Source organism: Mustelus asterias, chromosome 11 (assembly GCF_964213995.1).
Source record: "Mustelus asterias chromosome 11, sMusAst1.hap1.1, whole genome shotgun sequence".
Classification (NCBI taxonomy): Eukaryota; Metazoa; Chordata; class Chondrichthyes; order Carcharhiniformes; family Triakidae; genus Mustelus; species Mustelus asterias.
Genome location: NC_135811.1, coordinates 40238586 through 40263963, shown reverse-complemented (window position 1 = coordinate 40263963; position 25378 = coordinate 40238586). Strand labels below are relative to the sequence as shown.

Here is a 25378-nt window from a genome sequence, read left to right as displayed (position 1 = left end):
ATAGAGCCTTACTGTGGCATTACCTTGCTGCCATTTTTTGAGGTAAAATAATTTTGTAAACGTTTTGTCGCCAAAAAGTAGTTACTCTCATATAAAACAGTGCAAGCTTTGTATACAGATTTTAAAATTAACTTAAATACTGCCAAAGAATGGTAACTGAACATCATTCAATTCTGGAATATCATGGAAAATTAGGTGTAAACTTAGATTTGCTCATTATGAAGAACTTGTATATTTACTTTCATCAACTTGATACTTTGGTAATTTATAAAAAATAAACAGAGTTATAGAGCTCCTATCTACAACCCTGGACTACTTCAATGAAGAGGAATTGAAGCCAAGAACACCTACAAGAAGAACAACAAATTGTATTTACTTCGCACTTTCAATGGTACAAAAGGTCACTGAAACACCAACTCTGTTTTTGCTCTGCAGGGCTGCTGGACATTTCCAGTATTTATTTCAGATTTCTGCACTCACAGTGTTTTACTTTTGATGTATAATGTGGGAAGCATTTAGTGTGGTGGCCAGCAGTAGATGGAAGAGCTGGGGATGCTGATGGTGACTGTTGGTGGGGGGTTGGAGGTAGGTGCCGTTCAGACTGTGGTGGTGGGGGCGGGGGAAGCCGACGACGATCCGGGGAGGGGGGAGGTGGTGTGGAGAAGAAGGAGCCAATGATGTGGGGGGGGGAGGGAGGGAAGGAGCCAATGATCGGGTAGGGGGGAAGGGGCCAATTATTGGGGGGGGGGTGTTGGAAAGGGGTAGAGAAGTGCCGACTCTGATCGGTGGTTGGGAGGGGAGCCCCTGAGACCTCAATAGTGAGCTGAGGGGGAAGTTTACAAAGGTTGTGATCAGGGCACTCTTTAAGATGGCGCTCCAATCTCTGTGCAGACTATGTATTAAGGCCCCGCCCCCCATATGACAGTATTAAACATGCCCCCTTGATTTTTTTTTGAGAGAGTAAGATCTGGCAAGAAAACCAGTGTCTTTCTCTGGAGAGAAACACGCCAGTTTTTCACTGGAAACAACACTCTGCCATTTTTTGGTAAGATTGCCCGCAAAGTTGGAAAGAAGTGAGCAGCAGAACACTGCAGGAATCAATGCTGCATACATTTTTATTTTCAATGTAAATTGGTGGTTTGGGGGATGAACTCTCCATGTTTGCTACTCATATCAGTTGGATGGGGGTAAAAGAAGGGAACAAGCTGATTATTTGCAAATGCATTTGAGCAAATTTGGCCAAAATATGGGGAATATCTTTTAATGCAGAGAAAAGCAAACTCTGGAATAAAATCCATCAGCAAGAGTACAATGTGGCAATAGAACAGTCTATAAGAAATTATAAGGAGGGGGAGCTATTAAAAACTCCTTTAACATAAATATGTGGCAGTGGTGCAAGATGTAAACTCAAGGGAGAGTACAAGTCCCAGGAAGCAATTCATTTGTATAAGCCTTAATCGGAATTTACCTTGGAAACTGTGTATATTTTTGATCATCGTGCTACAGAAAGTCATGTCTAGCTTTTCAAGGAGCACAATGAATTTTAATAACTTGTTACTGGGACAGGGCACTTGATCTGGGACGACACCGTGGCACAGTGTTTAGCACTGCTGCCTCAGCGCGCCAGGGACCTGAGTTTGATTGCCGGCTTGGGTCACTGCCTGTGCGGAGTCTGCACGTTCTCCCCATGTCTGCAGTGGGTTTCCTCCGGGTGCTCCGGTTTCCTCCCAAGATCCAAAGATGTGCAGGTTAGGTGGATTGGCAATGCTAAATTGTCCCACAGTGTAAGGGGGACTAGCTAGGGTAAATACATGGGGTTACGGGGATAGGGCCTGGGTGGGATTGTGGCGGTGCAGACTCAATGGGCCGAATGGCCACCTTCTGCACTGTAGGATTCTTTGATCTATGAGAAAACACAAAGTTGCTAAGAATCATTTCTTCAAAAGAAAATGGCATCATGGAGGTGACTGTTTTGATTTGACTTGATTTATTATTGTCACGTGTATTGGTATACAGTGAAAAGTATTGTTTCTTGCACGCTATACAGACATAGAGAAGGAAAGGAGAGAGTGCAGAATGTAGTGTTACAGTCATAGCTAGGGCGCAGAGAAAGATCAACTTAGTGCGAGGTAAGTCGATTCAAAAATCTGATGGCATCAGGGAAGAAGCTGTACTTGAGTCGGTTGGTACGTGACCTCAGACTTTTGTATCTTTTTCCTGACGGAAGAAGGTGGAAGAGAGAATGTCCGGGGTGCAAGTGGTTCCTAACTATGCTGGCTGCTTTGCCGAGGCAGTGGGAAGTGTGAATTGTTTTGAGGTACTTAAGATCTAAAGGGAGTAAATAAACTGGATCTTACAGTGATGTTCAACATTAAAACTAGTTCTAGGTCAAGGAGACGTGATTAGTTGAAATTGGGTTAAGTTTAGTCAAAGAACCAGTATGTGCAAAATATAAGAATAAACTACTTTTACTCCCTGTGGGGAGTCAAAATCTTAGGAAGCATGGATTGAAGAATTTGGCTACAGTATTGTATCATTATCTCTGATGTATAGCACATTTGGGCATAGCTCCCCAATTACAGTATAAGATTGGTGAGCCCTTAAACCCTTCAGCTAAAGGATGCTGAATTGCGGAATTTACAGCAAGTGCAAGTGAAGGATGTTCTAAAATTCAAAGTGGGGAATGGATAAATCTTTGGCCATCCAAGCTATTGAATGTCTGGGATAATAGAATGGGGCAGGGAGTCTGACTGTGGTGCGAACTGGCCTTTTCCAGTCTGTACAGACTTGTGTTTCGAAAGGAAATTAGAACATTTAGTCAAGGCTAAGTTCAATACGTCTAGTAACAATAGTAATATCAGTCAATTGGCGTCTGGAATCAGAGAGGTATTAACATTATTTATGTATGGGATAGGTTGATGTTAAATTGCCCCTTACTGTCAGGGGGAATTAGCAGGGTAAATACATGGGGTTGCAGGGATAGGGTGGGATTGTTGTCGGTGCAGGCTCGATGGGCCAAATGGCCTCCTGCTGCACTGTTCAAATTCTACGATTTTATGATTCTATGATCTTGTCTTTTTGGCTTTATTGGGAGTTAGCAGTGATTATTGCGTGGGGCAATGTTTAACAGGTAGCATGAACATTAGTTGGTCTGTTCCTATGTTCATAATCATGTAACACACTAAAATCAAAGGGGGGCCTTCATGTCAACATATTTTCTAGAAAGGAAATACTGATGAATTGACAAACCTAATGCTTTTCAAGCCAACTTGATAGCCTCTAGACATGTAACAGCAAAATTGACCATGACTCAACGCCATGTAAGGAGCAAAGTAACCGATCATGTTCACTTGATTAGAATTTTTATTGTGCATGCACTTCCCACTTCTTGCTCCATCTATGAAACACATTCTACTGAAGTAGACACCTTACCTTCCTTGCTGGCTGCCTGGAAGAATTACGACCAAAGAATGAAAGCTAAAGAAAAAAATAAAAACAAAAACAAAAACTGAAAATGAACAGGAAAGGAGATAGGGAAGAACAGACAGAAAACAAGAATTTAAGCAGTGTGAAGTGTGATAGATGTAAAATAATTGAAACAAAAGCCACCTGCCATTTCAAGCATAGAAGAAAAAAACAGCAAAGCACATTGGAAAAAGATAATTTATCACTTTTGTTTGGTTTTAAATTTCTATAATATTTTACAAAAAGCACATCATATGATTTTTACACTGGTCATTGCAAAGAAACAGTTCAACTGGCAAGGGGGCATTAGATATAAAATTCTTGTAAAATAATTGTTAAATTTGAGTTCATACTTCCTCTTCTAAATCTGGAATTACTAAAATATATTGCCTTGTATACAACATTTTCCAGCAGATATTCTATCCAACTCAATAAGAAGTTTAATATTTAATCCATTGCATTACTGCATTATGCACATTTTGAATAATTTATTCTTACCTTTTCTTCCAGTTCTTTAATCACTCTTTTCTGAGCCTCAATCCTTTCTTCTAGCTCTTTGATTCTCTGTAAAATGGAATGATTAATTTAGCACACTGTACATCTATTCTTTAACATGCTATCTATTTTAAGAGCTAAGTAGATTACCAAAAGGAATACCAGCAATTGATGTAGGTTTGTTTGAATAGTCAGTATTTTGGCGTGGGTTAGTGAACAGATACTGAAATAATCCCAATGCAATAAATACCAGCAAAAATAATACTATGGTGACAGAAAATGCACATATGGGGCCCTATTTTACCATTTTGATTCTAAGTGCTGGGCAGATTTGAAACTGGGAGTGTTTCAGATCCGACTTTTAGACCCATTCTCAGGCGCCCCCATACACACTTTGCCTGAAAAAATATTAGCAATTCCGAATCACGCTGTAGAAGCCTGCGGCAGGGCTTAACGCACCAGGAACCCTGCAGCCCCGATTGGCGCCTCCAACTGCGCATGCGCAGAAAAAAATGATAGAACGTGGCACCCCTGCCACATTGTTCCCAGGCCAGAAAATGCCTCCCCCTGACCCCCACAGACATTGCCCCACCTCCCCCAACATTACTGACCCTTTTATCCCCCCACCCACTGCCACCCTGACCATTCGCGGGCCACCTTCCCTCTCACTGATCTCAGGCAGAGTGGCAGCGGACCCGCCCTTCCCCCTCACTGATCTCAGGCAGAGTGGCAGCAGACCCTCCCTTCCCCCTCACTGATCTCAGGCAGAGTGACAGCGGATCCCCCTTCCCCCCCCACTGATCTCAGGCAGAGTGGCAGTGGATCCCCCTCCCCCCCCCCCCCCATTGATCTCAGGGAGAATGGCAGTGAACCCCCTCTTCCCCCCCACTGATCTCAGGCAGAGTGGCAGCAGACCCCCCCTTCCTCCTCACTGAACTCAAGCAGAGAGCTGTTGGATGCTCAGCACTTACCTCCTCACTAACTAGAGTGCCTGAAAATTGGACTTCTGTGGAGCATGTCTATTTCGTGCTGATTCTGGATGGGTGAACGCGGTGCTAAAGGGGGAAGTGCTGGTAAGTTTGGGTGTGCAGCCCATTAACTCAATTGAAATGCATGCAAATGCATTTAAATGGCTGTCGCGCCCATTTCGGGTGGGGTCCCGATTGCGGCCATTTTCGGGCCTTGGTAAAGGGGGAACCGGCGCAGAGGCAGGTGTGGATCACGCTACTCGCCTCATGCCCGACTTTACCAAGTTTTTGCACCCGAAAACGGGCGCAGCGCGATGGTAATATCGAGCCCACAGTGACCCAGGCCAGGCCCGTGGTGCTGTGAGGCAGCAGTGCTAGCCACTTTAACCTTGATCTGCATTAGATTCAGGTTTTGCCCGAATATGGAATTCGTCTGTCTATTTTAGCTAATTCATTTAAAACATACAATGTTAAAACTGGTGTTAAAACAAAGAATGTGGGAATGTTAGTGTTCATTTCCCCTGAAGTAATTTCTAGCTTGTAGTGATGCTTCACTTAAAAAAGCACATCCTTCTAGCATTGAGTCGCACTAGCCTCATTCTGAAATACATTTCCATAAATGATTATTAATAGGTTTCTTAAATTTAGTAAAATTCTGAATCTAATGCAGATCAAGGCTAAAATGGCAGTGGAAATTCTTTTTAACCCTAAGCACCCATGTAATTGTTACTATCCTTTTTCCATGGTTGGTATAACATTCTTACTTGTTACTAAAGTGAGTATATTCAACCCTATTATGAAATTAAAGAAATTTATTTGAAGGACAGTGAGTTGTTCCAGTATATGGCTCAATGACCACAGACAAGTGTGGCAGAATACAACAGCTGTGGCGAATCCAGTTTTCATAGCAACCAAACACACTTGAGATGGAGTGCAATTAGTCTATTTCCACATTTTATTAATTTAAAGGGTTCATAATATAAACCTTGCTCAATAGCCACCTTTGTTTCCTATCAGCTTTGGTAGGTAAATAAGGTCTGCTAGTAATTAGGCTAAAACCTACTAAATTACAGACTTGCCTCCTCTACCTTGAGACCATGGCTACAATAATGGATAGAAATGATTTAATTAATTACAGTGCAAATATGATGCATCTACAGGGTATTTCTGGAACTGAGACCAGACTGGTTTACTATGAATCACCACTGTATACATTAGTTGGCAAACAGTGAGGGCACATTCAAGTTCTACTTAAACATTTAAAAGAAGAACCAAAAACATTGGGTTGGATTTTCTAGTGCCCTGCATGTGTGTGTTGAAGGCTGGGGGCCTTGTAAGATGCATCATGTAGCCTTCTGATTGCCCTCTCCTTCTTCCCCAACCAATCTCCCATTTCATGGTGAGCGGAGCAGCTTTCAGGCAGCCTGGTTGCTCTTGGGCATTTCTGACGCAGAGCTGATGACGCTGGAAATCTTTGGCTAGGAGATGCATGAAGGCCTCCACAGATGTCTCCCGGCCTGCTGCTTTGCTTGAGCAGTGCAGCGGGCTGGAAGAATTGCCCCTTTAATGTTAAAATTGATGGAGCTGCTTAGCCCCCTACATTCCTGCCCAGTGAGGAGAATTCATTTTCTTTCATAGAATCATAGAAACCCTACAGTGCAAAGGAGGCTATTCGTCCAATCGAGTCTGCACTAACCACAATCCCACCGACATCCTACCCCCATAACCCCACACATTTAACCTGATAATCCCTCTAACCTACACATCCCGGGCATTAAGAGTCAATTTAGCATGGCCAATGCACCTAACCTGCACATCTTTGGACTGTGGGAGGAAACTGGAGCACCCGGAGGAAACCCACGCAGAAACAGGGAGGATGTGCAAACTCCACACAGACAATGACCCAAGCCAGAATCAAACCCAAGTCCCTGGAGTTGTAAGGTAGCAGTGCTAACCCCTGTGCCACCGTGCTGTCCCTCTATCTTGAATTATCTGACTCACAGTCCATTTGAGTGCAGTTTCCTGTGAGATTACTGAATTTAGCCCACAATCTCATGGAGATTTGTAACATGACCATTTAATTTGGGAGATGCTATAAAACTAGTACCTCCCAAATGAATCAAAGTCATTTACAGATCAAATTATAGAAGTGACTCCTTATAGGAGGTCAGTTGTATTTGCCTGTGATTGCCTCTTTACTAGTGTGATTTTTGCATACTGGAGCAGGGCATTTGCAGGGTATGCTGCCAGTTAGACTTTCTCCTGCATCATTTCAGCTCGCAATTCCTTTGCACTGTAACTTGCTTGAATTGTAAGTCTAGACATCTGGAACCTTAATGAAGAGTGGGACAAACAATGGGGTACATTTTCTGATCCTGCCCACCAAGGGAATTGTCATGGATGGGACAGGAAATTTGACAGACAATTTAAAGGTCCATTGATCTCGAGCAGGATTTTCCGGACTTGGGGAGGGCGTGACCGGAAAATCCTCTCCAGTGCACGTCCAGCCATTTCTGAATGACATGCCAATGCATGTTGAACAAGTAATAAATGTCTACCTGTTGTGCATGGTGAACAAGTTCCATTCTTTCCCGCAGTATCTGTGCATCCCGTTCCCGGAGCTCACTCATGACCTGTCGCTTCCATTGCTCCACTGCCCCTTTCAGCTTCTCTTGCTCCTCTTCAGATAAAAGCTCAGTCATCTTGGCGCCAGCTTCTTGCTGCAGTGCGTCATATAACATGGCTTCCAGCTCCAGGATCCGCTGTTGTCAAATTAACATTAACTCATTGCTCACACAGTACCACAGTTACCTTCAAATAGATTTACATTTTTCAAAATCAAGCATTTTTTAAATAAAAATTTCACTCTGGTGCATGAAGGGTTTTGAGATTAGCTTATGGTTAAACATATCGGCCAGGATTCTCCCGGCCTGCTGCGTTTGTCAATTAGGCTGGCCTGGGGGGGGGGGGGGGGGGGGGGGGGGGTGGTCCGGTAGGCCAGTGATCGGGGAGTTGTGAGGAAGACTAGCGATCGGAAGCAAGCAATTGGAGGCCAGCAATGGAAAGGGGAGGCCATCGATTGGAGGCCGGCAATGGGGTGGGGGGTGCAGTGCGCATGCACCGTTCTCGGCGCTGACAGATCGGTACATGCTCAGTGGCCCACTCAGTGCTATGCTGCCGGCCTCTTGGACAGGAATAGGCCGCACCCCCTGCTCTCCAGAGTGAATCATGCTAGGGCACTCTGCATTGCTGGCTGTCAGAGATTCGTTCAGGCAAGTACGCCCAAAAAGCGGGCTGAAAATACTCCCGTTTTCCCGCCCACTGGGCACTTAGTTTTGTTTTGGGAGAATACCGGCTATCTTTTAAAATATTCATTCATGGGACGTGGGCGTCACTGGCTGGGCCAGCATTTATTGCCCATCCCTAATGGTGTTGAAACTGAGGCATTTAAGAATCAACCACAGTGCTGTGGTTCTGGAGTCGCATGTAAGTCAGACCAGGTCAGGGAGGCAGATTTCCTTTCCCTAAAGGGACATTGATGAACAAGATGAGTTTTTTTTATGACAATTGTTTCCGGATTTTTATTAAATATATATTTCACCATTGGCCATGGTGGGATTTGAACCCAGGATCCCAGAGCATTACCCTGGGTCTCAGATTTCCGCATCCATTGATAACACCACATATGCTAACCATGCCAGTGTGTTGAATGAATAGTTCAATTTAACACCACTGATTACGTTGAATCCATACAGCTAAAATCAGGTTCTTAAGGGTAAAACAAGACAGTGTAAGACAGTGTATTGCTTCATGTATTTTAGACATTTCAAAATGAGTCTGGCGTGGTAGAATTATTTGATTATTCACTTTTTAAAAAACCTATTACTAGATAATTCAACTCATTTTGCCACTTTCCCTGCAATTTTGCTTGAAGAAACAATTGTCTTTTTTGCCTCTTTTGTGTATCTGTTTCAACTGTAAGAATCATTCAGGTTTACAGCGACTATGAAAATTACAAATTTTACTATTACTATTACCATGAGCTCAACATATGAGGTATGAGAAAAAGTAATTGCAGACACTACAAGGTACTGTACAGATGTCATAGAATAGAATCATAGAATCCCTACAGTGCAGAAGGAGGTCCTTTGGCCCATCGGGTCTGCACTGACCCTCTGGCAGAGTGTCTTACCCAGGCCCACTACCCCGCCCTATCTCCACAACCCCACACATTTACCATAGCTAATCCGTCTAACCTACACATCTTGGGAAACTAAGGGCAATTTTATTGTGGCCAGTCCACCTAACCTGCGCATCTTTAGACTGAGGGAGGAAACCAGAGCACCCGGAGGAAACCCACGCAGACATGGGGAGAATGTGTAAACTCCAGACAGTCACCCAAGGCCGAAATTGAACCCAGGTCCCTGGCGCTATGAGGCAGCAGGGCTAACCACTGTGCCACTGTGTATAGCAATATAGCTGCATTGTTAATTTATAATATCTGGGAGTGGATGGAAAGCTACTCTCCTGTGAGAGAAAGGAGGATCTTTAAAGAGCGACTTTGCCTGTTAGATAGCTAGAAGCTGAAAGGTCTGCCTCTGGTTTGGAAGGCTAAGAGGAGAAGAAACCCTAGGTTTTGAGAAGGATAGGAAGTTAGAAAAGACTCCAATGCCAGAGAGCGTGCCAAGATTAATTGCTGGTTTCCTTTGCTGAGGCAAAGTTGTCATTATCAATTTGTTCCTTAAAAAACCAAACCTAAAATCTATTGTTCTCTTCATCGCTGTATCCCCTTTCTATTTGATGTTCTTGATAAGTGACAATATGAAGAGAGATTTGATATACAAGGATTATTTCTGCTAGAACCGGGAAGGCTTAGAGGAGATTTGATAAATGTTTATAGATAATTATCATAGCAGCAGCAGCGACCAGTCAATAAGTAGCAATGATGTGCCCATTTCGGGTTAAATTGGTCATGCCACTAGGGCCTTCCCGATGGGAGATGGATCCACTCACTGAGGTCAAGCCCAGCAGGTGGCCTGGAGGGAGCCTCCCAGTTCAGGAACACTAGGGATCAAAGCACCAGCCTGTGGCTGCATGCCATCCTCTTTCATGATTTTCTCGACTTTGTGGGAAAATTTAATTTTTATTAATCTCACAAGCTTTCAGAGCTCCTCCATTTTAAGGCAACTTTGCAAATCCTCTTGGGTGCGCCATCCATGTCCAAACTCTCCCAGTGGGGGTTTCCAATCATATGCAGACTGCGATTGATCCACCTGCCTGCACAGGATGGCAATCGTGGAGAAGGCCTATTAATAGGCTACCTTTGGCAAGGGGGTGGTGCATGGACTATCACCTCAACTTGGTCCAATCATATGGGACAGGACATAACATGGCCTGCAAGGGTTTCTTGATGGGGATAAAAGAAAGGTGTTGTTGGCAATGTAAAGGAAGATGACAAACTATGGTGAACCAAACAGATGAGGAACCCTGATGATGGAGTACAGCGAAGGTTTACCAGGCTGATTCCTGGGATGGCAGGTCTGTCAGATGAGGAGGGGCTAAATTGGTTAGGATTATATTCACTGGAGTTTGGAAGAGTGAGAGGGGATCTCATAGAAGCTTATAACATTCTAACAGGGTTAGAAAGGGTAGATTCAGAAAGAATTTCCCAATGGTGGGGGAGTCCAGAACTAGGGGTCATAGTTTGAGGATAAGGGGTAAACCTTTTAGAACTGAGGTGAGGAGAAATTGCTTCACCCAGAGGGTGGTGAATGTGCGGAATTCACTACCACAGAATGTAGTTGAGGCCAAAACGTTGTCCAATTTCAAGAAGAAATTAGATATAACTCTAGGGGCTAAAGGGATCAAGGATATGGGAGGGAGGGGGGACGGATATATGGACATTGAAATTGATGATCAGCCATGATCAAAATGAATGGCGGAGCAGGCTTGACGGGCCAAATGGCCTGCTCCTGCTTCTAGTTTCTATGTCTCTATGTTTCAATAAGAACTGAAGAGAAGAATGTGTCACAGAGAGCTCAGAAGTAACTCAGAAGTAGTTCTGCTGTGGTTAAGTATTAACTTTGAATTTCTTTGTGATACTAAATAAACTCTGACCTGACTAAAGACCTAATCAGTCAGAATTGGTCAAGAACTCTGATTAAGATGGGTTGGGTATCCTTTGTTTCACAAAGTTTATCCTTTCTGGGGCTCTCTCTCCTGTATACATTGGGTTAGAAACAAGTCTAAGGATTGATCACCATATAGTACATTCATCCCGCTCATTTGATTGCCACCAGAACTACTGGCATACCTCATCGGAGAGTCTGGAGAGTCAGCCTCATTGTTTATTTGAAGGCACATTTCCTATCCAGTTAACAGTTTGCAAAGCTATCAGTGGGTTTTCAGTGGACATTCTTTTAATAATCCAAAATATATTAATACCTTTTCAACAATGAATATTTCAAGAAAACAAGGAATCTCACCTTATGTGCTTGATCCATGGCCTGTTTCCTATAGTCCAGCTCCTCGTCCAAGTAGCCCTTCTGTTTACTGAAAAGCTCCTGTGAACAGAAGGAGAAAAAATTAAGGCATTGTGACATCTCTTGTGTGAAGGCTTTGATATTCCTGATATTGCTTTGCTTACGGCATACCTTTTCATTTTCAATGTCGTTCATCTTTTGCTGCAGCGCAGATTCTGTCACCTCGATCTGCCGCAGCCACTGGAAGTTGAATGAAAAATCAAACATCCTCAAACAGAATTTAACAAGCAGTGACATTTATTTCTAAATATCTTTAAGAATGTTCATACGGGACTACTTTTGGGTTAGAACTTTGGTTCTTACCTTCACTAATCATGGATCAATATCATTGACCATTATTTTACTCAATCAATGACAAGTTACATTTCCAGCTTGGAGTGACCTCTGGTTTAAATGTATACGCAACACAAAGCTAAGCCAGCCTTGTTTCAATCTGATGGGTAGGATTTTCCAGCCCTGCTGCAGTATGTTTTCCAGTGCCGGAGGTGGCCCACCATTGGCTGGCGGCGGGATCTTCCCATCCCACCAATGTCTATGGGGTTTTGTGTGCCCTGCACCCGCTGTGGTAGATCAATCTGCTGTGGGGCGGGGGGGGGTCACCATTGGCGGGACGGAAGATCCTGCCAGCGGCAACAGCCAGGAAATTACGGCCTACGCCTAATTTTTTCCCCCCATGCGAACATAAATGGGTTCAAGTTTGAGTGCTTTAGGGCCAGAACTTCCCAGCCATTCACGCTGGCGGGATCTTTGGCTGCATCTTCTGGTCTTGCCAACGGCGCATTCCGCCGTGGGTTTCACAGCAGGCAAGGGGTGCATTCAACAGGAAACCCCATTGACAATGGCGAGACAAGATGACCCCACTGCCGGTCAATGGCAGGCTTCCTTCCACTGCTGCGAAACACGTGGCGGGTTTTGCATTAAATCTTGCCCTCGGTCTTTGAGAAATATTGTGTATGCCCCCATAGGTGGCACCGTACCAGGAGGACACATTTGAAATTTGAAAATTAATTTGAGAAAAAAAGAGAAAATTTGATTAAAATTAATTTTCTCCTTCAAGCTAATTCTTTGATCCCACTGTTCTATCTTTACAATTCCCCCTGTATTTTCCTCACTTGCTTCTGATGTCCCAAAGTGAATTAGATATTAAATTTTGGCATTGTATGCTGTAACCAATTGGAAAAATAGGATAGGATCTGTTACATCTGATTGTTTCCCAGTTAGCACCCAAACAGCTTTACAACTGGGTTTGCATTGACACTGGAAGTGTCTGGCGATGTGCAGTTAATCACAGTAAAATTAGCCCCGATTATGTTATTTAGACAATCACATAATTTCCTGACATTTTCATTAATGCTTATCTACTGGTTCAAATAAAACGGGCAGAAAGGATTTGGTGATAAGATAGTTAATTTAAAAATGATATATACTTGAATACACTTGAAATGGAAGAGGTATCCTTCTATGCTTCATGATTCCATATTAGAATCTGTAACAGCATCTTTCGCCATTTCTGACTTTTTCTCCTGATTCCCATTGTTTCTTTCCACTTAGGAGATGTTGTTCGATGTTTTGGCTCTGCCATTTTGTTGCATAATATTGGAACAATAGGTTTCCCCTCGGGGAATTTACTTAAGGTTTTCTTGAAGATGAAGAGAAGGAGTTTGTGACATAAAAAGGCCAAGGACATTAGCCAGCACCTGAGGTAAACCGTACTCACCCACCGTATCTCTCATCTATGTTTACAGTCAGAGGCCTATCTACCTAGCAATATCAGGGGTGGCTCAATCTGCAGACAGATGAAGTAACATCTTCTAATGTGCAACAGTCAAGTTCACCCTCTAGTCGTCTTGTTTACGTTCCTTTCAGGGCCAGCATGCGTTGGGAGTTAACCAACGCTAAGTAAATAAAGCTAATTCTGAAGAATCAGGCAAGGCCAGCACACAAAATGGCATAAGTGTTATTTGCAGAGTCCAGTTGCCCATATGACTGCTGTTTTTTTTTCATTTTCATTGGTACCTTTCAGTATTTTTCTTCCAACCAAAAAAAACTCAATTCAAATTGTATCCAATACATGGTCCCCACATAAGGGACAAACTAAATCCAAGCTGACAGGATGAGACATTGCACCCCATCTTGGGCTCAATCAAACAAGATCCAAGCTGACAGGATGAGGCATTACATCTCATCCTGGGCTTGATCTAACCCATCATATTAGCCAAAAGGCCAAGATGACTTCAAAAATTGCTTCAGGGAAAGCCTCGGTTTAGTTTCATTTGGCTGTGACTGCTGTTTACTGTCTGTAAATTTAACTGTAGAGCAATAATTTTACCAGCTTGATCGCCATAGTTCAACAAAATGACTCACACTTCAAACTCTTTTTCAGCTTTCTAAATGTTAGCCTAATTTCTTTCAGATTTTTTTTAACATAAGCTCACTACACATGCTTCATACTGGTGAATCTTTGTCCCACTCTAAATGTTTAAACTCTTTGCTGCCAAGAAGAATTGTTTCAGATTAATATATAAACAATAAAAAAAATAAAAAGGTTACCTTTTCTGCCAACGTCAAAACAGTCCGGGCCTGAATCACAACCACTTGTTCCTCATTGGCCAAATTCTAATTAACAGGTAAGCAAATAAGGAACAAGTTAAAAATAAAATATTTCTGTATTTTCTTCCCCCGCTAAACAGTTCATGCTTCTTTCCTCCCTCCGTGCCAGCGATCTCTTTCGTGTCTCCGAAAGGCAAGTTAGTCATGCAGCCAAACAGAGCATCAATTTGACCCAGCTTGATCTGGGACAAGTACATGCACACCACCATTATACTCAGCATCCACTGAAATTATCGCAGGTTGCATGGGAAATCCAGCAGGAATAGATATGGTGGATCCACAGCTCTGCAAAAAGTGTAGATGATTAACATGTCCCATTTCAATTCGTGCAGATGTAGCAAAAGCACTTGTCTCTTGTAATGGGACAAAGAATTGCACTTCTGTCTGTATGGCCAGTCGCCCCTTATAATTACGTTTAAATAAAAGGTGGTCAGAGCAAAGCTTTTGCATTAATTTGGAAGACAGTTTAGTTGTTTTGAATAAAATATCATCTGCCTGTGTTTAAAGTCAGTTGGCCGTGACAATTTAAGGAGATTGTCTCACTCTACTGGTATCTCTAGGCAACTGTTGACTGACGGCAGAAGTGGAAGTCCCTATCGCTTGCGCCTATACCTCATTCCTGTCAGCAAGATAGCACCCTAAATCGCTTATTATAGAATTTGGTTACATGTAGGGGGCAAAGTTCCTCTGCATTGACCCCTCAGTGTATCTACCAGAAGGCTTTTGACAAGGTCACACACAGCAGACTACAATGTAAAGTTAAAGTGCGTGGGATTGCGGGTAATGCCTTGAGATGACTTTCACTGTGAGATACTTTCACCCTGGATATTGCTCCCTCTAGCTAAAACCAGCCTCGGTAAAATCCTCATGAACCTGGGTACAGAGATTAGAAGTTACTGCGATGCAGAAGGGAAAAATGAAGTAAACAATCGTGAGCTGACAACAGCTGGGGCCAAGTGCTGGCAAGTGGGATTAGGCGGGCAGGTCAGGGCCTTTCATGCATTGGTGCAGACTCAATGGGCCGAAGGGCCTCTTCTGCACTGTAATATTCTGTAATTCTGTTTCCAGGGGAAAGAAATGTCCACTTAAGGGACCGAGTGAAGTCTAACTCTGAAGGGAGATTTTTGGTCAATGTAAAAATTAAAAGTGGTTTATTTTGTGGAGTTTAGGTATAAGTTGCCTACTGAATAGTGTTTAGGCTGTTGCTCTTAGTTTGTTTATTACCGTAAAGCTCTTAAAGCTTGAAATTTTGCCATGTGATCCATCCAGTCAGTCATTGGAAATTCAAGTATCTTATTAGAAGTTATCAGTCTCTACAAGGATCAGAACAAAGACAATTGCTCAGGTCGTAAACAGTCAACCATGATTATTAAGGATGAAATAGATGATTGAACAATAGTAAGGACACACCGTAGGTTCACACCAGTCGAGATAGGGGTCCCCATCTTCACTGCAGCAGGAGGTCTAAGCAGGCGATTGTGAGTGAGGAGTTGCAGGCCAGGTTTCCCAGAACACTGTGGAGTTTAGACTCCAGGGCGTGCTTTTGAAGCTAACCTGATTGATGGATTTAATTTGCTGATGGGTAAGGAACTCTGCAGCAGACGCCACAGTCAAGGGCAAAACAGGTTTCTGCTGCTTGGGTAGAAAGCGTGAGGTGGTACAGGATCATTTGGAAGGTCTGGTGATGGCTGCAAGATGTCGGAGACAGGTTGGAGCAGAGACATGGGTAGGGATCAGTGACATCCTGGGAAGGTGGGGTCCGATTGCAGGATGGGGAATTTCTGATCACGGGGAGGGAAGGAAGTAGCTTTGGAGGAAGAACCACCATCTATAAACACTGCTGAAAAAGCATTTAACTCTTCTGTACAACAGTCTTTGCTTCCCTTTAGCTGCTAGCTTTCCTGAGGCCGGGGTAGCTTTAAGATAGAGCTAAAGTGTAGGGCATGAAGCTTAATTAAAATATTTCTGTAAGCAACATCCTTGTTATTTTTATATTAACTGTGTTTAATTGTATACTGCTTCTGGGAATGAACTGGTGATCCACTTGTGCTTCTATAAATAGGAATCGACTGAAACTGTGGTTGTTGGGTTAGGAGCCACAAGTTTGCAATGTGCAGCTCTGTAAATAAAAGCCGATAAAGGTGTGTAAATATTGGCTCCCGTTCTATCCTTCACTACCAAGCTTCCTGGATTGTACCACCACTTTCCAGGAGTGGCTTTTCAGCTCTTCCTCCCACAGTCCGATCGCTGTTAAAATTGGACGTGGCTGATTCAACCGGACGTGATTTCAGGTTTGAGATTCGAAAAATATTTATGTCCCATCCAGCCCAAACCCACCTGTATTTGGGGGTTGTAATTTGTTTTAATAGCAAACGTAGCTTACAGCAAGCTCAGATGGCTGATGAGGAGCCTTGCATACCAACAGCTCATACGGGAAAACCAGTGATGTACTATCAATGATTTCCCATCTATTAAAATGAACAGATATAAAAACATGGAGAACTATTGTAAGTTTCTAATATATAAACCTACCAGCTGAGGAAATATGGCACTTATATAGATATCTATCTATCTATATATATATATAAAGATATCTCGGGATGTGGGAAATAGTTTAAGTAGTTATTTTGTGGTGAACTATAGGCCAATTGTTGAAATTGCTTTCTGTAGATTTGCAATTCCTTACAAATACCAACTCATGCCTTTTCGACAAGGCCAGGCTAAACTTTGCAATGAATTGTGATGGTCGCATGCTGGATGTAAGACTTTTTATTTATATTGATAGATTGTAAGGGAGCAAAATATGATAGATCCTGGAAATAGATGTAGGAACGACAGTGAACAATTAATCCCTGCCCATTGCTTACAATGCAGACAGCGCATAAACTTTGGGTGGCCTATGCATTGAATACTAGTCGCATATAGCCCAGCAGTAAAAATGACGTTGAATGGTTTTACGCCTCAGCAAGAGGCCCTAGTCGGTGTGAGGCTAGCACCACTTAAATATAGCCTGAACCTCAGAAAGGGGGCATGCATTCCGGTTGGAAAAGTATTTGGAAATAGCTGGGGAACAGAGCCTGACCTGCAAAAGAGTGACGATGGTGCAACAGGGGAGAGAGTGCTCCAAGGTTCTCATAAGTTGTGCTCGAGGCCTTAGTGCAGGAAGCAGAGGGGGGAGATGTTTATAGGGAGCCAGGCAGACACTGGGATCAGAAAACCTTTACAGTCAGTGCCAGCAGTGTAGCCCCGAGGAACTGGATGCAGTCCTGCAAGAGGTTCAATGACCTCACAGGAATGGTGAAGCTCATTTAATATTCTACCAACTGTACCACTGGCCTTGAACACTGCTCAATGCACCACATGGCTTTCACTCACCTACCAACAGTTTCCATCAATCGTGACTCATACTTTATATGCCAAACTTTAGTTCACCTTCCCACACTTAGCACTGCTGCAGGCTTCACATCCACATCTCAGTTTGCACACAGGACCAGCTATTCAACCTTGAGAGCCACAAAGCCAAACAGATTCCGCCATGCTTATTGACACACTTCTTACTCTCTTGCAGGGCAACGTGGTGCATTACTAGAGGCAGCAGCACCTAAAATCTCACCATCCTTCAAGCAGCATGACTGCAGCTGTGGCTGGTGGTGGGGCTGAAAATATAGAAGATGGCAGTATGCTCATACCCGATCCGCCTTCTCAGATCCCATTTGCCCCTCCTGCACAACCTTTTCTGATTTTGCAAGCTGCAGATGGCGTAAGCAAACAGCTATTGCCTTTCCCCTACCTTCTCTCAGCATAATCCTATTCTTATACCATTCTCCCTTCAAATACCCAAGCATGCAAGCTGGCCAAGTAGCGGTGGAAGAGCAGGAGGTGAATGAGCAAGGAGACAGTGATGAAGAAGAAATGCCATCACTTGCACTCACCCTCACAGCCGCCAGCTCAGATACTGATGCTGTGCTCATTATAGTAAATAAATTAGAGCTGGGATTTGCGTGGGGTGAGACACTGGGCATTGAGTAACCTGCAGCCAGAGCAGGGCATAAGGATCGAGCAGGTGCCAAGTTGCTGGAGAGTGAGGTCTAACCTGAGCTCTGATGCAGAGGACTCAGATGAGCACATTGATGGGGTGGCCTTCAGAAGACTGGTGGTTGTGCATGGTGGAGTGTTTGGTATATTGGCAGGCCTGGCAGGAGGTCAGCAGTCAATGATAAGAATGAGATTAGGGTAAGTGCTTGATGGACAGCACAGACACGATGGACCGATGGGCCTCTTTCTGTGCTGTTAAAGTCAATGAGTGTGACTCTAAGAAGAGTTTGGCACCATTTGTCACAGGACTTTGCATAGAGCTTGCATTCCATCCTTTCCATTGTGGAAATGATGGCCAACACCATGAGAACACTTGCAAATCCATCAGGGTACATAGTCTGACAATACAAGCAGAAGCAACCCACATTTTGGGTGCTACAGTGGAGACTCAGACTGCCATCATGCAAATTCAGTTTGTTGTCATGAAATCTCACACAGCTGCCCTCATAGCTGCAGATAGCAGTTTTCAAATCTGTAGGGTATCACGGCTGTCCAGCAACCTGCCCTCCAACAGATTGTTAGGATTTCAGAGCTCCTCCACCCTCCCCAAACCCATTTGGGAATGGCAGTGATACCATGAGGCATGAATTCCTGCCTGCTGTCAGGAATAAAGGATCACCCTCCCAACCACAGCCGCCATGTCCTTGATGTTGCCTGTCAGCCAGTTAGCCCAAACCGCCACCACCCAGGCCGAGATGATGCAGTCTGAAGCTGTGTCATCTTGGGCCGGAGCTGCTTGAGATTGTCCCCCCAACGCCATACCTTTATCAAAGTCTCTGGAACTTCCTTTCCCTGCAGTGTCCCTATAGCCTTCCACATGTTGCACACAACCAAAGGCACACACCGATGGTGCCCACCCACAACACCACCAAACTCCTCATGGGGGAAGGCACAAGATTCTGCCTACAGTTTAGCACTGATGTTGAGGTAGGCCAATCAGTCCCTGAAGACCTCAGGTGATATGGCTTCTGCTGAGAGCCCTTCCTCCCTCCTCCTTTTCCCCTTTCAGCAGCTTGCCCTCCTCTGAAACACCTCTGCTCGTTTTCCCTGTCATGCTGCAAGGCAAGCGGATGCAAATTTCTTCACCTATATCTGAAAGCAGAACCCCTGAAGTCAGCACGTGTCACACCACTCCCTGCAGACGTTAGCAACTTTAAGTAACAGTACACACATCACCAAACTCTTCTACAAACTCAGCAGCGAGCAGTAGAAATCAGTCAGCAACTAAGCTGGAAGCTGGAACTAAGCGAGTCAGCACAGTGGCACAGTGGTTAGCACTGCTGCCTCACAGCACCAGGGACCTGGGTTCAATTCCCGGCTTGGTTCACTGTCTGTGTGGAGTTTGCATGTTCTCCCCATGTCTGCGTGGGTTTCCTCCGGGTGCTCTGGTTCCCTCCCACTGTACAAAGATGTGCAGGTTAGGTGGATTTGCCATGCTAAATTCTCCCTCCGTGTACCTGAACAGGTGCTGGAGTGTGGCGACTAGGGGATTTTCACAGTTACTTCTTTGCAGTGTTAATGTAAGCCTACTTGTAACTAATGAATAAACTTTTTTTTACTTTAAGTAGTTGATGACCTCTTTAAATAGCACCAGGTGGGGGTCCTTCCTGTTGCTGAATACCTGTTCAGCTGTGCAAAGTTGAGCAATGGTGTCGGTTGGCGCACTGAGGTGGAAATGCACGGTTGGCATCAAACTAGCCAACTATTGACTGATAACCAAATACTGACTGACGTCACAATTTGCCTACGTTCTTAGGCACGCTCCTTGTGCCAGTGTTGACACACTCACCAGAATGTGAGTGCCATTTTGGAACTGAAACTATGGCACCCATGGCACTCAAAGTACCACACTTGGCAACTGGGTTTTGTGGCCTAAGGGGTTTGCTGCTGTAGGACATGCAAGGTTGATTATAACTGGATTCTAAAATTCACCCTGGCATCCTCCACTGACAGGCTTATAAAATAGAAAGGAAAGCATGCATGATCAGAAAAGCAACATACACTTACGGCGTTATCTCCTAAAATATCCAGCTGTTTCATGAGGTCTGTTATTGTAATGTCCTGACAAAACAGGAGAAAGGTTTGAAAAGATATGTCTAACACATGCTGTAAACACATCAATCTGTTGCATAATTAAGGTGACTTTAAACTGTGTCTATTAGGGAAAAGCAATCAGGGGTGGCACCTACTGTTACACCTTCTGCCTCGCAGTAGACTTGGAGAGGACTCGTCTCCTCTGGAAAGGGGATGTGATGAAAGTTAATGGCAGGTGATCGTCGCTCTCGTTCCTGAAAGAAAAAAATTACTTTGAGGAAAATAAAATCCCAATGAGGGAAAGGAAGTTTCAGAGATTTTGATCAAGGTATGGCCCAGAACTCCTTGGGGCTGTGGTTGGGGGGGGGTTGGGGGGCTCTATTCAGAAGAGTTGGTGGCAGGGGGAGGTGAGTTAAAGCGGTCAGGTAGATGAGGAGGTGGGTGGGGAGGGGGGTGAATGAGGAAGGGAGTGGCGAGGAGTTGGGAGAAGGCCTGCACCTGGTCCCACACCAGTTCTAAGCTTTAAGCAGATTAATGTAAACTTCTGGGGAACTCAGCTAAGCCCAAGTCTCCATTGACGGAGAGACAATAGAGCTAACGCTTTGAATCTGGATGAAGGGTCATCCAGAATTGAAACATCACCTCTATTCTCTCTCCACAGGTGCCGTCAGACCTGCTGAGATTTTCCAGCATTTTCTATTTCTGTTTCAGATTCCAGCATTCGCAGTATTTTGCTTTAATCTCCAATGATGGGGCCAATACAGGAGGCCTCCCACCAGGGTTCTGGGTAGGGTATCTCTACCCATCACATGTTTGAAGCTTGTGCATAAATGCCACGTGTGTGCATGCATGGGACTCCCTTTGGGTTCCGACACACAACAGTGATGAACATCTCCAAGTTCACTGCTACATCAATTGGAAGATCCAGCTCAATAAATATTGGTACAGCTAATGCGTTTGATTTGGGGCAATTGCTGCAACATCATTCCTGACATCTAACCACCAGGTGAACATGGAGAGGGGTCAACAGTATTCCTTTGAATAAGTTAGGAGAAAACATGTTTTTGATGAATGATACATATCACAATTGTAACATTGGCCTGGAACTTCCAGTTATAGTGACAGTGAAACTATTAGCACCTGCAGCACTACTGCATAAAACCTCTAGGATGTGATTCTCCAGCCTCTCACGTCAGTGGGATTCTCTGGTCCCGTTACAGTGAACGGAGATTTGGCTGAGCGCCACATTCTCTGTCCTTGCTGGCAGCGGTAACAGGGCATGAATGGCCGGAGAATTCCGACCCTGGTGTTTGCACCAGAAATGTTGAAATTTGGATGCTGCTGTCAGTAATACCCTATTCATTTACACAGTGCCATGTTACAGTCTTCACAGATGCCATCAGCATAGAATCAATGGGATTGTGTGTGAACGTTAACTTTTTGCGCACTATTCATGTTCGAGAAACATTGAAAATGGCAATTATTGACTGAGGTAACGAGATTTCATGATGCCTTAATTCATAATGTTGATCAACAACCTCTCTGAGCCTGAAAAGCTAAGTTTACAAATGTGGAGTTTCAGTCCCTCAGAAAAAGATGTAAAAGTTCCATGATATGTAAAATAATAAATCATTTTCATTTTAAAAATATGTTTATGGTACTTAAGCTTCCAGTTTAGTTGTATGCGTATGTCATAATCGTTACTTTGTTTCCTTTTAAAAGGAAACCTCATCTATCTGAGTCAGCTCTCCCTTCCACCAACTCTTCTGTTGGGGTGAATGGGATCAAAGGTTATAGGGGGAAAGCGGGAATAGACTATTGAGTTGGACGATCAGCCATGATCGTAATGAATGGCGGCGCAAGCTCAAAGGGCCAAATGGCCTCCTCCTGCTCCTATCTTTTATGTTTCTATGTAAAATGATTAAAATATCAATTATATTTCATGATTTTTTATTCCCCAATTTGCTGCCTGTGAGAATTCTTCAATCCGAATGGTTGATTAGTTTAGCCTTGCTAATTTTAGTATTGCTGGACACCACTGACCCCTGTAGATGGTGCTGAATACACAATCATATCAGTGTATCAAGAATTAACATTCTGGAGCCTGCTAATATCTTGCTAAATCTTTGAGGGTAGCTTTTTTCAAAGATAGCATGGGGTCCCTTCTCTTTAGCATTTTTTGATCACAAAATCCGGGTCAGTATGATTTCATTTGCAGTTTCAGGGAGGTATCAGCCATTCATAATGCAATGTGCACTGATGTAGGGGGCGATTCCCCCATCCTGACGTGGACATTTTTTGGCGCGTTGGCATGGGAGATGCGCGTGTCGGCCATTTTGTGAGATTCATGCATGCATTCCCAATGCATGCGGGTCTCCCACAGCCAGAGAACAGGCACAGTCGGAACCGCACTGGAAACCGGCGGGAAGAGGGGTAAGTGATTTAAATCTTTTTAAATGTATTTTTAATGTATTTTAAATGTCATTATCAGGTCCGGCAAGTTCCGTGCCGTGCCCAATAGCATCTCCCACCCCGCCAGGAGTATTTCACTCCAGCAGAGTTTAGAGTAGCTCCCCACATTCGGGGGACTAGCGGGAGAACCCGCCAGAGTGAAGGGGGGGGGGCAATCAGGGCCCCCCAGGGGGTTGGGTGGCGGGGGCGGGGGGGGTGGTGCCTCCTAGGCATGGGCAAACTGGTAGTGCCAGCCTGTGCCCCCAGCACTGCCCAAGGGACAAAGTGCCCATGCCCAGGTGGCACCTTGGTACTGCCCACCAGGCATCAGGCAGTGCCACGGAGGCAGGGCCTATAGTGGGCGGGGCCTGGGGGCAATTTGTGAGGATTGCCTTATTTGACAATTCTTATGAAATTGTGCTTTAAAAGGTGTAAATAATTTTACTAGTAGTACACACCAGAGGAAACTTGCACAAACTAATTCACAATGTTGCTACATATCATAAGCAGAATAATTATTTTGCCCTCTCTATGTATCGGAAGAATAATTCTAATTAATGAAAAGGGAAATGGTGCAAAAGCCTCAGTCTTGTCTTACTTCAAGTTCCAGAATACGAAATTCTAAAAGCTCATTCTGATCTTTCACGTCCTGCACATCATGTCTAAGGCGGTTTTCTTCCATTTCCATTTGACGGATCTGTGAGAATAAAAACACAAAAATCATCTTAACCCTTGTTCCCTGTTAATGCGATGAGGGTGCCTTGATCCTGAAGCATGCTGTAAGAAATAAGGAGGGAATTGAGATGGTGAAGTGATGCTTTATTGTCCTACTTGTATTTGGAGAAAACAAATTACCTTTTCGAGAAGTTCTTGGTTCCAGCGGTAAAGTGCTTGTTTCTCCTCGATCCATTTCATATCCTTAGGAATAGAAAGGACAACATGTGTTTTTGAAATTCTCATTCTGATTTGAAACAGTTTCCAACATGCACACTGACCCGAACCCAAACAACAATGCATCTGGTTTGTATGTTGCTTTTAAATGTCAAAATGCAAAATTATTATTATTTTTTATTCGTTCATGGGATGTGGGCGTCGCTGGCTGGGCCAGCATTTATTGCCCATCCCTGAGGGCAGTTAAGAGTCAACCACATTTCTGTGGGTCTTGAGTCACATATAGGCCAGACCAGGTAAGGACTGGCTGTTTTCCTTCCCTAAGAACCCATTAGTGGGTTTTTACAACAATGATTTCATGGTCATCATCAGACTTATAATTCCCGATTTGTACTGAATTCAAGTTTCACCATCTGCCCTGGTGGGATTCGAACCCCCTGAGCCTCTGGATTACTAGTCCAGCGACAATACCACTACGCCACCACCTCCCCTTTCCAGTCTGGGTTTTCTGATGTTTCTCTGTTCTTGTCCCTCCTCTTCTCCTCCTCCTTCTCATTTATCTGCTGTCCTTCAACAACATCATCCTCAGATAGGATCAGCTTTCACATATATGCAGATGACGCCCAGCTGTAACTTTCTAATTCCAAATCTTAACCCAGAAATACCTGTGCTAAGACTGCCTAGTTTCCTTTCGATTGTTCACATTTTGGGAATCGTTTATTTAATTGGCAACCTAATGGTTAAGTGTATATTTTAGTTAAACACAATTGGTTTGTTCTACGGATGGTTCTGAGGCTACACATTTAGGTCTGATAAATTTTGAAAAGTCCAATATGACAGATACAAGTCTTTCAATTGCATAGATATTAGTCTATCATGAAAACAATGTTAATAACATTCTGAATTTGCACAGAATTATTTCATATGGACCTATGAACATACAAAATAGGAGCAGAAGTAGATCATCCTGCCTGCTCCTCCATTCAATAAAATCACGGCTGATCTATTTGAGTTGAGTTCCACATTCCCATCTACCCCCAATTCCCTTGCGCAACAAGAATCCATCTACATCTGCCTTAAAAATATTCAATGACACCCCTTCCACCATCTTTTGAGTTTCAAAGTCACACAACCCTTTGAGAGAAAATATTTCTCCTCATCTCTACCCTGAAAGGGTGACCCCTAATTTTAAAACAGTAGCCCTGAGTTCTGGATTCATCTACAAGCAAGAACATCCTTTCCACATCCACCTTGTCAATACCATTCAGGATTTTATATCCTTCAATTAAGTCACCCCTCACTCTTCTAAACTCTAGTGGAATCAAGTCCAGTCTGTCTTCCTCATAAGACAACCTACTCATTCCAGGTATCAACCTCCTCTGAACCACCTCCAGTACGTTTACATCTTTCCTTAAATAAGGAGAGCAAAACTGCACCTAGTATCTGAGATGCAATCTCATCAATGCCCTATATAACTGAAGCAGAACATCTTTACTTTTACGTTCAATTCCTCTCATAGTAAAGGCTAGCATTTCATTAGCCTTCTTGATTATATGCTGTACCTGCATGCTAACCTTTTGTGAATCATGCAGGAGAAAATGTAAATCCCTCTGCACCTCGGCATTCTGCGGTTGTTCTCCATTTATCTAATACTCTGCTTTTTCACTCCTGCCAAAGTGAACAACTTCACATTTTCCCACATTATACTCCATCTGCCAAATTTTTGTCCATTCACTCAACCTATCTGTATCCACTAGCAACCTCCATATAACTTCTTCACAACCTAGCTTCCTACCCATCTTTGTGTCACCTGCAAATTTAGCTACC

General features: G+C 43.8%; 1 protein-coding gene across 18 annotated transcripts in view; it reads right to left on the bottom strand.

The window, feature by feature from the left end:
- Window positions 1-3457: 3457 nt before the first annotated feature.
- Window positions 3458-25378, bottom strand: part of jakmip3 (Janus kinase and microtubule interacting protein 3) — a 133183-nt gene continuing 111262 nt past the window's right edge. For 7 of the 18 annotated variants that reach the window (XM_078224380.1, XM_078224383.1, XM_078224382.1 and 4 more), the window contains 10 exons: window positions 23516-23578; window positions 23259-23357; window positions 20365-20463; window positions 20177-20236; window positions 14021-14086; window positions 11582-11650; window positions 11414-11491; window positions 7487-7690; window positions 3964-4029; window positions 3458-3508 (listed from right to left, as the gene is read on the bottom strand). In XM_078224380.1, coding sequence (XP_078080506.1) covers window positions 3458-3508; window positions 3964-4029; window positions 7487-7690; window positions 11414-11491; window positions 11582-11650; window positions 14021-14086; window positions 20177-20236; window positions 20365-20463; window positions 23259-23357; window positions 23516-23578 — 855 coding nt within the window. The remainder of the gene's footprint in view (window positions 3509-3963; window positions 4030-7486; window positions 7691-11413; window positions 11492-11581; window positions 11651-14020; window positions 14087-20176; window positions 20237-20364; window positions 20464-23258; window positions 23358-23515; window positions 23579-25378) is intronic. The other 11 variants (XM_078224378.1, XM_078224381.1, XM_078224379.1 and 8 more) reach the window with 5 other exon arrangements.